We start from the raw sequence: 15586 nt of genomic DNA, 5'->3' as shown, positions 1-15586 counted from the left end.
ACAGTATATAAATTATTTAAATATTTTTCTATTTGAGGAGAAATGGTGGTATCACCATATTTTGAGTGGTCGTAGTACCATATTGAAAGTTTGGAGAACTTAAAGGTTAGAATGGTGGAAACACCATATTTGAGTGGTCTTAGCACCATATAGAATGGTAATAATACCATATTAAAGTGGTTTTAGTATTAATGAGTGGTCTTAGTACCATATTTGAAGGTGTAATTCTCGAACGGTTTTCTACGGTGCAGTAGTTAACCGCACAGTTGTAGCTGGGCTTGTTTTATCCTGGAGGCGGCGTGGTTGATAGTCTACCTTGCACAATTTTGGGTAGTGCCACGAAACGTCTTAAAGAGAGCGACCTGGTCGTGACTCAACCTAGTAACAACTTCGGTAGATAATAGAATTTGGAAATCCAAATACAACAGTTTGGAAATCCAAAAACAACAATTTTAAGACGTTTCGACTGCTATGTCTACCGAAGAAGTTACTCATTGAGGTTCAATTGTCCCTAAATACATTAAGGATAAATCAAGTTATAGAAATACACCTTTTGACTGAAACAATGATGTGTATGTTGTTATAACAACAACACTATGAAATTCACATATCCATTTTAATGGTAAAATATGGAGTTAATTGTGGATAATTAAAACTGTTCCTCGGCACATCCATGTAGTTTGACTAATTTTTTGTTAATTAAATGCTCTTCATTTGACTGAAGCATTATTTGTTCATCTACTGTTGGGCATACTATGAACACTATTACCGCTTGGTTATGGAGAGTACTGAGTACTCTAAAGTTCATTGCTTCCCTTCGCCACTTGGATTTGCTTTTGACCGGTCCTGTTCTAATGAATGCTACTCTATTGAATAGATGGAATGTACTGAGGAACATGTGGATAACTTTACCATATTAATGGATTCTGTTATATGTCGAAATATGAACATTGAAAGAAAAAAATGTCTTTTGATGAATTAGAAATTATATGAGAAATTTGTTCAAAACGTTTGAAACAAATATTAGAAAGAATCTAAATTTCAGATTTCTACTGAATAAAACTGAGTTGACTCAGACTTAAAGAGAGACTTGTGTATCATGCATCCTTGTGGAAAAAGACTGCGTCTTTGATGACATGTTCGAAATTAAATTCTCCTTCTATTTTATAAGTTGTGTGATTTTAATATTTGACACGTCAAAATTGATCACGAACAAGCTTTTAATTTTAAATTTGAGTAACTTGGATTTAATTTCAATGTTATAATTAGACAATTTTATTTATTACAGTCAAGATATATGAACCAAAAGTTCATATAAATTAGAATTTAGAGAATATGAATCTCTAAACATAATAAATTATGATATGTGTGAATTTGATGACACATAAATTAGAAATGATAAAATGATGTTTTTATCATATTTATTGATGACTGTAAATTTTGGAAAATAAAATTGATATGCTTGAATGTTCAATTTTTATAACGAAAATTGAAATTTATAGAGTACCCAAGTCTAAGAACAAAAATTCTAATTAAGAAATTTTTGAAGAAAAGACAATCCAACCTGTCTTATTTTTGAACTTGGGATTGTCCGGACTATATTTGGCTTCAGGACCCCAAGAGAGTTAAACTCACTAGTAGAGCCTATGAATATGTATTCATTAGGTATGTTATAAATAACGAAGCATATAGGTTTTAGGACCTAAATGTTAAAGTGATCATAGAATTAAAAGATGCTGATTTCTATGAAGTAAGTACCCCTGTAAATTAAAGAATAGTGGGGGCACTAGTGGGGGTAAACTAAATTCCCTTCTAAAAATTAAGAACTAGTGGGGGCACTATATCTAATCACATTCATGTAATTAGAAATAGTTATGAAAACATCATACGAGATGTTATAGAACCTCAAGGAGGTAAGAAAGCTAAAAATGCTAAAGAGTATGAACTTGGTTTATACATTGGAAGAAGATTCATTAAGCCTTAAAGAAGTTATATCTTCATTGGATGCTGAATTATGGCAAAAAGCAATAAACGATGAAATGAATCTTCTAGAGTCTAACAAAACATTACACTTGGTTGACTTGTCTCATAGTTGCAAAATCAATCGGTTGTATTTGGATTTTGGAAAAAGGAACTAAAACCTGATGGCACGGTTGTTGAATACAAGGCTCTCCTTGTAGTCAAAGGTTTTAGACAGAGAAAAATATAGACTTCTTCGATATTCATTCACCAGTCACGAAAATCATATCCATAAGAGTACTAATCCCTTTAGCCGCCGTTCATAACTCGATAGTACTCCAAATGGATGTGAAAGTTGCCTCTTTTTATGGTGAACTAGAAGAAGAAATCTATATGAAACAACCTGAAAGTTTTGCGATTCATGGACAAGAAAACAAGGTCTGTAAGTTAGATAATTCTTTGTGAGGTCTAAAAAGGAATGACATAAATTTTTTGACATTCTAATGCTATCGAATGAGTATAAAGTGAATGAAAGTGACAAATAATATTTGCACGATCATATGTCTTTATGAAGACAACTTACTCATATTTGGTTTAAAGATTCATGTTATGAATTATGTGAAATCATTATTTATCAACAACATTGATAAGAAAGACCTAGACAAAGTTGAAGTAATTCTTGATTTCAAGATTACTAGATCAGAAAAGATAACTTTTTTGATAAATCTCACAAAGTTGAGAAGTTCTTAAGGAAATATTATTATTTCATCGTAAACTTGCAATCATATATTATGATCAAGTGTAAGAACACTTGAGATGGAGTTAGAAAAACAAATGTGAGCATCATTGACAGTACTTAGGTATGTCACTGAATGTATTAGACCCGACATTGCCGATGTCGTGAAACTCTTGTGCAAGTTTACTAGTAGACAAATGAGAAGCATTGCCATGCTATAGAAAGAGTCATGAGGTGCCTTAAGAAAACAATGACTCTAAGATTACTTCACTAGGAGTAACCTATTGTACTTAAATGGTACAAGATATAAAATAGAACATCTTTCAGATGAATATTTAGCGACTAGTGTTTGTATATTGAGCATCACTAGAGGAGTTGTTTGTTAAAACAAATGATATTGACTCAGTCCACTATGGAATGAATCTGAGATGAGAACACTAGAGAAAACTAGTGGAGAAGAAAGTTGACAAGATGCTTGCTAATTGAGATCCCTTAGTGGATAAAACCGGTTCAAGAAGTGTTAATTTATTGTGATAGTCTGCAGCTATTACAAAATTGAGAATCGTTACCACAATGGTAAGAGGCGATTATTAAGGCACGAACACATAGAGAAATAGAGAGCTAGCTACTCTCAAAAGGAACGGTTAAAGTAGATCATGTACGTACTGATAAAGAATTAGTTAATCCTTTGACGAAAGGAATTACTAAAAAGAAAGTCCTAAACACATCCAATAGGATGGGACTAATGCCCAAAGGTCACAAGTGATGGTAACCCGACCTACATGACTGGAGATCCCAAGAAATAGGTTCAATGGGTAATAACAAGTCACAAGTGATAGAACATGCTATGTTAAAGGTAAGAAAGCATGATTCCTGCAGCGATAGAAGGATGAGATAATAGAAACTCTTAATGAGATCTATACTCTATTTGGAGTGGAGTACATAGCTACAGGAGTACTCTTGATAGACTCACCTATACGAATGTGGAACTAAGGGCCGGTTCCTATGGAATTCGGGGCAGAATACCTAGAGCGTTCATTAAACCGGGATACACGTGCAAGGCCATAAATGCACGGGCTTTTAGAATACACATTATGAAATGGTTTGTGTGTGGGTTCTATGTCTGAGATAGAGTTCAATGCTGTAAGCAACTCTTGTTAATCAGAATTTTACTCGCTATGCAGAGGTTCAAGTTGTAGGCGACACCTTTGTTTACTAGCAAATCTTATGGAGACGTTTTTGACGTTATTTCTGAAACCATTTTTTAAATTCAAGTGGGGGATTGTTGGAACATGTGTGGAAATTGAGTAAAAAAAGACTAAACACAAATTCCCATGTCGGGTAGAACTAGTGTTGTGTGAATTGAAAAAAAGTGGAAGTCCCACATCGGATGAAACACACACATTAGTAGTGTTTATATAGTGGGGGTGTACCTCTAATTAATGGGGGTACATAAGCACTAGAGAAAAAATATATATTGATATATATTTTATTATTTGGAAATGATAAATTAAATAATTAATTTAATCATTATTAGAAAGTGCTTTCTTAGTCCCCCAAGTTTTGCTAAAATATTTTGGTACATAATATGATATATTTTTGTACTAAATTTAATATATTTTAGTACTCAATTAAGATAATTTTGTACTAGATCTAATATGTGAATTACTTAATCGCAAAGTAATATGTTACTTGTTCCCAAAGTTTCTCATATTACTTGTTCCCAAAGTTTCTCACTTATTAGTTGTGAATTTTCCCTATAAATAGAGAACTCACATAGTGCATTCCACACACCGAAAAGAATTTCATTGAGTTGTCGGGAATTCTTTTCTTCTCTTCTCCCTCCGACTTGTGCTAAACGAGTTTCTTCTGCTTCTACTCCTTTCTGTCCCTTTCGATTTCAAATAGAGCGGTTACGTACCGTATCGAGTGGCTTTGATCAATCGATTGAACCATATTTTAAGAATGTTCTTAAGACCATAGTCCCTTTTTCGGTTTAATGTCCCTTCGGAATTAAGAATGGTCTTAAGTTCATAGTCCCTTTCGATAATATATGTCCCTTCGGAATAAAGAGTACTATCAAGATCATAGTCCCTTTCGTAATAATAATGTCCCGTCGGAATTATGAATGATCTTAACAGTATATAAATTATTTAAATATTTTTCTATTTGAGGAGAAATGGTGGTATCACCATATTTTGAGTGGTCGTAGTACCATATTGAAAGTTTGGAGAACTTAAAGGTTAGAATGGTGGAAACACCATATTTGAGTGGTCTTAGCACCATATAGAATGGTAATAATACCATATTAAAGTGGTTTTAGTATTAATGAGTGGTCTTAGTACCATATTTGAAGGTGTAATTCTCGAACGGTTTTCTACGGTGCAGTAGTTAACCGCACAGTTGTAGCTGGGCTTGTTTTATCCTGGAGGCGGCGTGGTTGATAGTCTACCTTGCACAATTTTGGGTAGTGCCACGAAACGTCTTAAAGAGAGCGACCTGGTCGTGACTCAACCTAGTAACAACTTCGGTAGATAATAGAATTTGGAAATCCAAATACAACAGTTTGGAAATCCAAAAACAACACATTCCTTATACAAATCCCTAATCCAATCACATTCTCATGAGTAGGGAAAGAAGTGTCAATGTTGCATTTCATTCGTCCTAAGCTCGGTTTAGCCCATTTAACCAGACGTGGTAGTTGTGCTTGTGAGCTATTATTCGTAACAATATTAATGCTTGGTTAGCCCAACTCCCATTCAAATAACAAGGATGTCATTCTCTCTAAAACACTCTCATTCAAATAACAAGGATGTCATTCTCTCTAAAACAAAGCATTGCATATCTAATCCACAATATCGTTCCAAACCTAACTCAGCCTAACATATTCTCACCTTAAGCGGTGTAAATAATCTTTTCCCAAATAATGGGTTATGGGTCATGGTCCTTTTCGCATTTGTCACATAAAAGTTTAAATTATCCCAGATAGATTTGCATTCCATGAGTTTTAGAAGTTGGGTGAAAGTCAAATATGTGAAAGTCAAATATGTAAATGTCACCGACCATTAAAAAAAGGGTATGTATATGTGTGAAAACGTGGATCACGATGATGATTATTACTTTTTTTCGGTGAAAAGGAAAACAACAAGTTTTATTCCAAAAAAAATGGGTGAAAATAACAACTTAGTACCAATTTGAAATTGAAATCTATTACAATGCAAAGTTGACTTCTAAAGAAGACCGTCACTAGAATATTTATATATAAACATAGTACTAATGGAGTAATGGTGGACATTTTATGTGTAGCAAATTATACAGACATGGTACTAATAATAGATTACAGTACAATTACTAATATATAAAAATGAAGCTGGTTGAACACAAGGACATGTGAACTATGTATTGACAAAGATAACATTTTTTATTTTTTTTTGTGTATTGTCTTTTGTCAATATTAATATCCTCCAGCTTAATTAACATCATGATCTTTGACAAAATTGTGCTCATATCAATCGATTGGGCTAATTAACTTCCACGTCAGTTGGTGACAAGTTGCTCCACTACTTCATAGTTTTATAATGGGGGAGGCATTCAGTGTCAATATTTTGGTGCAATGTGAAGGTCTTTTTCTTTTACATCTATTAGTAATTAATTAACACCAGTTTGATACTAGTTGTTTTCATTACTATAAAAACAATTTAAATAAGTTTCTATGTTGCCTAAAAAAAATAAATTGCTATGCTATCATACATATATACTTGACCACCTAAAGTCGTCCCACAAGTTGCTCTAAGGTGAAGTCGATTCTCCCACATCTATTATTTTTGAATGAGAAATAATCGACCTTGCATATTCAATGAATAGATATTGTTTAAAGAGAAATGATATTTGTACAACTATTTAGAAATGACTCTTCTCTCATACTTATATTGTGTTCTTGTTCTATCTCTCTATTGTTTTGGTTCCAAAAGAAGAGGGAAAAAAAGTTATACCAAAAATTGTCCTTAAAATTGGTTGTACAAATATAATTTTTCTTCTTGAAATTTGTTATAAGAAATTTTCTTCTTAACTATTGGTTTAAATTATTTATATTAGCAATAATATTTTGTAATTTTTGGTGTAAACTTGGTAACTTTGTGCATGATGGTACTAATCTCTCGAGTTTTGTGAGATTCAGATGGACAATTAACTTTCCCCACAAGTTTTAACTTCATTTCATTACTAAACTTGAGATGGAACCCTAGATATTGGTTAAACTAGAAGATATATGTGCCATTTCATCTAAGTGATCTTGGGTATTTTTTTTTATCTATAACCTATATTAGTTAACAATAATGACATTGGGCATCTTTTTTTAAACGAATTGGTTAAAATAGCGAAAATACCTCTTGCTGCCTCTTAGCTATAAACTAAATTAGTTAACAATAGTGATATTTTTGGGGAGCACGCGAAAGTACCTTATGATTTCATTATTTCCTATTGATGAGATGTGCTCTGTTTGCCGTAAGACATACATGCCTGGATATCTTTGGGTGGCACGCAATTCATTCTAAAGAGCTTCCTGACTTCAAACACATGCATGATTGTGTTAGAGATGTCTTTTTTTTTTTTTTTTAATATATTTAGAGGTACGAGAGTATCTACGAAAAAAGGGACGTCTGTGAACTTCTTGTTTGACCCACAAGATTAAAGATGAACACTTATAGATGTTCTAGTGTACCAGTGGCCGGAGGAGGGAAACACACATGTATGGACTTGACTTGAGTTTCTCCACTTGTGGGATTTGGGACCGTGGCTTTAACGGTGGGACAAACAACCCTCAAAACTGCATCAAGCAAAGTGGCCAAACATGAGAAAACACGTACTCACAATCAACATGCTTTTATACCATTTACAATTTGACACTTTTGGCTTCTGAACACCGGAGGTTGTAGACAAGGACGGACCCAGAAATTTTATGTAGTGTAGGCAACAAATATATAATTTTGCAGAGTAAAATATGTATATATATATTTAAATAGAGTTAGGATCCTTTGACACCATATGTCAACGGATTTGTTAACACCAAATCTCAACCATTTATTTTTTTAATCCGAAGGTCCGTAATTGTTTCTCAATTAACTCATGTGCGTTCTCTATAGAGTTTCCTAAACAATCATTAAACGAACAACAATGAAAAAATGTGTATTCTCACCGATTTCAACTACATAGGGTTAATAGTGCTTTACCCCCCTATAATATAGGTCATTTCCGGTTTTCCACCCTGTAAAATTTTTTGTTTGGTTTTCGTCCTTGTAATTTGAAGATTTTTTGGTTTTGGACCTTCATGGCAAATTTTGCCCCCTGTAATTTGTGAAAATTTCGGTTTACCCCCCCTGTGATTTGAGCAAATTTCAGTTTACCCCCTGTTAATTTGAGCAAATTTTGGTTTAGCCCCCTGCCATATCGTCGATTTTGTACTGTTAAAATTCATAAAGGTCCAAAACCAGAAATCTTCAAATTACAAGGACGAAAACCAAACAAAAAATATTACAGGGTGGAAAACCAGAAATGACCTATATTACAAGGGGGCAAAACACTATTAACCCACTACACAATTATCGGTCAGATCCTTTCTTGATTTCATGTGTTTCATACCAATCAATTCTACTTAGTTTACTACCTTCTTCTAAATGCAATCAATTTAATAAATTTTACCTAAACATCTAAAAAGGTTCTGATCCATGTGAGCAATTAGCCATGAGCGAATGAAGATGCAAAGGAGTATCGGGGCAAGACGATTCATTCAAATTAAGTTTAGTGACTGAAAACAATATTAGTATGTGATCGAAATTATTAAAGATGATCATGTGAAATTACTAACTTCAATGATACAGTCATGGAGCATTCAAATTAAGTTAGTAATTTTTTTTTAATTATTCAGTTTTTTTTCTGACAAAATTAATTGTTCAGATATGGAGCATTATAATTAGCCTTTGATAATAGCGTGTGATTGAAAGAAAGGATACACAATAAATATAAATGTGGCACTATAATTAGCCTTTGATTAAATAAAATAAATGATTGAGATTTGATGTCAACGTTGACACCTGGTGTCAACGGATCGTGACTCATTTAAATATTATATAACATTTCATTTTAAAAAAATCAGTATACATAATAACTATTTTTTACGATTTTTCCTATTTTGGAAAACTGAGTGATTTTATCATTTTCAATGTCTATAAAAATTAACAAATTGAGACGGAAATCAAAACTTCTGATTATGTGTATGACCGTGTTGATGTTGCTTCTCTTTATAATTGAGAAATTTAAGGTTTATCATTTTTTTTTTGGACTGAAATTGGGGTTCTCATTCTGTAAATTGTTGACGAAGTAACAATAATCACTTGAAAATTTACACACACAAGTCAAGGATAAGGCCCACATACTAGTGTATGTTGGGTCGTCCCTGACTGTTGACCTTTTAAATAGATATCAAAGGATCATACATATTTTACTTGCATGCCTTTCATCCATGTGTTATTTATTTATTTTTTCTTCAAAAACATCACAAAAATTGTAACAAACTTGTCCCATATCTTGAATCAACTAAGGTTTCAAAATGAAAATAAAATAAAATAAAAGAAAATACTTTTTTAGAGGAACAATAATAATGATACTTCTGCACTGTTATTTTTGAACACTCATTCAACACATCATTTTCTATATATCTCTCCTAATACATGATTCTCTGACTAGTTTACGTACACACCTCTATGGTTGTCCGCCAAACATTTTTCATTATGAAATTAATGAAAGCCTCGAAATATAGAAAGGATATATTTTAGTCTAAAACGTCCCTTCAAATTAAAAAAAGGCTTTGTTATTCAGTGTAATATATATGCTTATATATGTTAATTAAAAAGGCTTTTAAGAAGTTATATATTTTTTTTTTGGTGGCCGAGGTTCGAAACCTGGACCTTGCATATTTTATGCATTATCCATACCAACTGAGCTAAGCTCACGAGGACGGTTGAAGTTATATTTAACCTAACCATGAGGGGTCCTTTTCAATTTAAAACCCCAGGTACTGTTGTGAATTCTAACATGGTATTCCAACATTTTATCAATATAAATAGAGTATCCCAACTTGGGTACGACAAGATATATGGAGGCTTTGGATTAGAGATAAATTAAATTAATAAACTAAAATAGATAGCTTACCAGAAGTATATATGCATTATATTACAAGAAAATTGTACAAAAAGTTTATAACATGCTTAATTTTTAAAATTTTCTCAAACAAGTAGAGTATAACAATAATCTTAAAATATAAATGTTTTCCTTGTATTCTCTGTCTTGTGCCACTAATATATGACTTGGGAAAAAAACATGCATTTGAAGCAAAAATATCATTATACTTGCACGAATAGCAATATATAAATAAACATATATGCCATATGTTTATTTGTCTTTGCAGATTCTTATCTTGTTTTACAAATGAATATTGTCCAAAAACATTTATCCTTGGAATATTGATTTGAGAGAGTAAAACAAGTTAACACTTTCAAAAGAAAGAAACAAATCCTGTCCAATATTGAACTATATCTAGAGGACTAAGACCATTACATGTGCCGCATTGGCGGTAGTATCAACTCAATCTACCCATTTAAATTAATAAATTTAATAAATATATGATAAAATTAGATTTTAAAATCTTAACCGTGCGATCTTTAAGATTTCGTACAAAAAAAAAATGAAGAAAAAAACACATGCATTTCTTAATCTAAGATTCTACGGTGATCTGGGATCCAGATACATTTTACCAATTAATATTTTCCCTTCTAATTAAAAATAGAATCAATTGGGCCAAAATTAACCAAATTTGTGTTTGAATCTTGTTTTCTCTTATAAGAAATTGAACTTATTATAAAGATTCAAAGTTTTTTTTTAGTTTTAACCTTTAGGTTGGACGTACAGATGGAATCCGGAGTTCGTCCATAAAATTATTTTTTTTGAACTAAGGAGTTCGTCCATAAGATTAATAAAATTTTACTTAGGAATGTTTCACCCATTATTCAAATTTAAACTTTTCTGAACAATTTAACTTTAAGTAAAGTTTATTAATCACTTGATTAAGATTTTGTCACAAAAAATACAACTTGATTTATAAGATGCAACCTTTAAATACACATCAGATCTCGAAGAGATTAGTGTATATAATAGCCTGGATAATATAATATCTTCGGATTTTTTTATAAGTCGGAATTTAACTCGTTATAATGAGATCAGTAATGCTATATCTCCCGAATATTTGGTAGGATAAATAATGACAAGAATATTTGGTTAATTATAATCTCAAGAATATTTGAAGTGAAAACAATAATGAATGAGATATTTATATGAAACTGATGAGTGAGCCATTCTATTTATCATAAGAAAATTAAACCAAAACATGATTTCATAATCAAGCATACATATAATTAACCTATAAGTGAAGAAAATTAATAGATTTAATTTATATATCTAAAGGCATACATTTGTATCTAAATGCTTATAATTAAATATTTATATCCTATAGTAGTTGATATTGTTCAAACCCTTGCATATTGTGAGTAGCATGATCCAAGGGAAACAAAGGAAATCCACCATTAATTTCAGAAATAAACCCTTCCAAATCTGAAAACCCACCTAAGTAGCCACCACATCTCTCATCACTGCTTCCACTACCAACTTCTTCTTTGACTTTATCCATTGTCAGATCCAACCCCGAAAAACCACCATTATTACTCACCTCATTTTTTATTGTTATCATTCTTGAACAATTCTCTGATGATAAACCACTGCCACTGCTTGTAGTGCTTCTTGAAGATTCTTGCTCTCTTCCTTCATTTTTTGATCCTTCTACAATTACCCTTGTCTTCTTCTTGAAATAATCTTTGTCTTCATCACTTGGTTTTCCAGTTAACTTCTGAACAAGTTCCCTAAAATTTTCAGCATCAGTTTTGATGATTTCAGGTGCATATATGTGAATTATTCGTATCTTAGGTTTCATTTTTGATATTTTGTGGGAATCTTTATGCATATCTAGGAAATTAGGTTGGTTGGAATTTGATATGCATGTATAATTAGGGTTTCTAAGCTTGTTTTCCATTGAGAATCAAATAGATGCTCAAAAGAAAAAGGATTAAGAAGGGTTTTGCAAAAGTTAATATTGAAGAGTAGTTAGAAAGAAAGCAAAAAGGGAATCATATATATACACATAAGCATGAGGCACATACCCAAATTGAGGGATAGTTTAAAAGGAAAAAGAGGAGAAATTAGAAAAAGGGAAAATATGAAGATATCTGTTGGGACAAGTTGGAGCAAGGGTTAGATGAATCCTGTTGTGACAAATGGAAAGGGAGAGTCAATAAATTAATATTTGATCAATGGTCCCCCCCTCTCCTCCCCCTAATATTTTGATTATTATTTATCATTATTATAGAATAAAGAAATGCCAATTGTTATGAAGTTGTAAATTTTACGTGTATATGGGTATCTTGTGGAGGGGGAGAATGGATGTAGACACTGATTTTTCCATTTACCTTCCATGAAATGACCATAGAATTCCACATAGTGGCAAATATTTAATATAATTTTTGCTATTTGAATCATAAATATAATTGTTTAGTAAATTAATATCTAGATATATCTACATTTCAAGCACCAATTTGTCTAAGCTTATCCAAATTGACTTTTTATATATTCCTAAAACTTTGTCATTAAGTAATTGTAGTTTTCTACAGAATTAATCGGATATAATAAGGAATTGATTTCAATCAACCAATATAGTACTATATGAAAGTTCAAATCCATTTGATATATCAAAATTTTATTTTAAAGGTTTAAATATGTTTTTGGTCCCTATAAAATTGGGACCTTTTAAGTTTAGTCCTTACTTAATTTTAATAGTTCTTTTAGTCCTTAAAAAAGAATTCTGCACTCAGTATTAGTCCCTCCTCAATTCAAATTTGTTTAATTTATGCTTAAACTCTTGAATTTTTGAACAATTTTTTGCAGACGTATTAAGAACATTACAAAAAGTTCCTTTGCAAAAAATTGTCGCAAAATTTGATTTCTACGTCCAGATTTTGTTAATTGTATCTTTAACTTTTGTCGTTTTAAAAAAGTCATATTTAATTTGTTTCATGTTAAAAAATTCTAAATTTTTAGTTAATGAACCTTTCATAGTATTCTAAACTTGTCTAAAAAAAAATCGTTCAAAAATTTAAGAGTTTAAGGATAATTAAACAAACTTTGTTGTAACAGGGACTAAAATTAGAAGTAAGTTTTTTTTATAGGGACTAAAAAACCTATTAAAATTAAGTAAGGACTAAACTTAAAAGTTCCCAATTTTATAGGGACCAAAAACATATTTAACCCTATTTTAATTAGAAGTAATTTTTTAAGGGAGTGCACAATACTTCTGCAAACGAAGAAGTGAATAATATTTTGTCCTGTTATATACAAATACACATAATAACCCACAACACTTATAATTTTTTGTCCAAGTCTTAGTTGAACCGATAAAAATATCAAAATTGTCATACCAGACCGGATGATGTGATCGGGTTTGAACTTCGACTCCTCCACTAAGGTGTCTGAGCTTCCGATAGTTATTACCATTTTGTCTATCTAAAAAATGATTTAGTTGTAAATTTGAGTTAATTATAGCGTGACTTTGGTCTAGTAGTAGTAGCTTTTGAACCATTTTGTTCATCAATGTTAAAAAGCTATGTTTCATTTTATTTAGTCCCTCAATTTTTACTATTGCGCAATTTTAAACCTTCTATTATTTTGAAACAATTTTAGCCTCCCACATTAACATTATTTTTTATTTCGTAGACTCCAACCATTTTCCTCCAAATTTATTTGCTAATATGGCAAGTTTTTCATGATGTGCCATATCGGAAAAAGAAATGGAAAATAATGATTAGGGCTACTAAATTAAAACTAAGAAAAATGACAGCAGAAACAACAATAATCAAGTTTTATTGACTAAGTGGATCGGCTAATTAAGATAAAAGACTAAAATTGTTTAAAAAAAAATAGGAGGTCTATTATTGCACAATTGAAAAATTAAGATGATTAAAAGTACACTTAAACTTCAAACCAAAAAAAAAGTACAGTTAAACCATTTTAAAATTGAAAGAAAAGAGAGTTGGTAGTTGTTGGAGAAAATGAAGCAAATAGGATCCTTCCTCCGTACGTGGTACCAAGTCTTAAGTTAGTGTTGTGTCAGAATATAAACCAAAGCGTGTGATCTTAAGTCTTAACGTGGCCTTTGTAATATGGAATCTCAGAACTCATCATCAAATAAACAGCACACACACACGAGTGTGATGTGGTGCCGGCTTAGTTGTAGCTGGCTCTATGCAAGGGGACCATGATATTGCTGGCATACACAACACACATCATATTTTGATATGGTTACGATTCGAATCAATATGCCACATGGAGACGTGCAGGTTTACCGAATACAAAGACAAAGTCAAACACAAGCATGAAAGAAAGAAAGAACAAGCGTGACTGCGACTTTGTTAGTGTTTGACTTGGTTGACGTGATTCCATGTTCTCTTTTTCATTGCCATAGCCAAAACCTCCTTTACTCTTGGTTATTATTAAGAAATGAACAATATTTTTTTTCTTGAACAAAAACAGTAGAGAGAAAGAGAGTGAGCAAATAAAAACATAATACGAGTGCAGAGAGTTGTCACAAAAGTATATTGTATAAATATCATTTTTTTTATTAATTAGATGGTGGACCGTCAATATTCTACTAAGAGCTCAGTATCCTTTCACAAGGGCTTAATGACCCAGGAGCACGCCCTCGTTCTTGAAATCTTGTCACCGCCATCATGGGCTTCTAGAATAGGCATGGCAATGGGGCGGGGTGGGGACGGGTTTTACCTTCCCCGTCCCCAACCCCAATTTGAATATGCTTACCCGTTACCCTACCCATACCCAACGGGGATGAGAAATTGAATCCCATTCCCGTCCCCGATGGGTTCGGGTATCCCCGCCCCATCCCCGTCCCCGCATTGAATAATTTTTTTTAATAAAAAAAATAGAAGTTTTTTTTTTCATCCCCAAGAGCAACGTTGTAATACATTATTCAACAATACGCTCACTTTAACATTTGTTAGTCGGATTGATTTAGTTGATCCTTTAAATATCAATGGTAGTTTTTATTAAAATGACAATTATCAAACAAAATAACATGACATATAATCATAAAGTAATTTTTTACATTTGGGACGGGTTTGGGTATGGGTTCGGGGTGGGTACCTATATACCCGTTACCCGTCCCATACCCGTGTTATGAAATCGGGGAAAACCCATACCCATACCCAAACCCAGTCAAAACGGGAAAAACCTGTCAAACTGGGTTTGGTTCGGGCCGGTAACCGCGGGTATGGGTTTTGTTGCCATGCCTATTCTAGAAGTATTTAGAGCGCACGTTTTGCATAGAAAACGTAACTTAGGGCTTAAACTACTTAGGGTCTAAGTCACAGAAATACAAGCTCAACAAGGGCTATAAATATCTCGTTGAGATCATTTCCAAAACATGATCTAAACAGATACTAAACCCTAGTTATCGATATTGTACTCACCGCAAGTATATTTGGCGTCCACCGTGTCCCCCGGTAAAACTGACATGGCCACGCCCCAATCGATTCTTCCATAGTAAGAACCACGCCGTTTTACGTCACTTTCATGGACCCGAGAGTCTCGTCGGTGATGCTGCCAAGAAACCATATTACCATTTGTCAAAGGTATCAATAACCATGTACATCGTTATTCATACCTCAGGTTCTATCGTTTCAATACTCTTATTTATCTCGTGATCTTCAACATCATCTTTAA

The 15586-nt window shown here is 32.4% G+C and overlaps 1 protein-coding gene across 1 annotated transcript; it reads right to left on the bottom strand.

Annotated features, from left to right (window-relative positions):
• Positions 1-11080: 11080 nt before the first annotated feature.
• Positions 11081-12080, bottom strand: LOC146955223 (VQ motif-containing protein 25-like). Its single transcript, XM_085720740.1, has one exon. It carries the CDS (start codon positions 11829-11831, stop codon positions 11253-11255), a length of 579 nt encoding a protein of 192 aa, XP_085576866.1. The 5' UTR covers positions 11832-12080; the 3' UTR covers positions 11081-11252.
• Positions 12081-15586: the final 3506 nt, after the last annotated feature.

This window comes from Medicago sativa, chromosome 1, assembly GCF_051527215.1.
Source record: "Medicago sativa cultivar Bolivia chromosome 1, Bolivia_mono, whole genome shotgun sequence".
Lineage (NCBI taxonomy): Eukaryota > Viridiplantae > Streptophyta > Magnoliopsida > Fabales > Fabaceae > Medicago > Medicago sativa.
The sequence above is the reverse complement of the archived record's forward strand: the minus strand, read 5'-3'. Positions and strand labels throughout refer to the sequence as shown.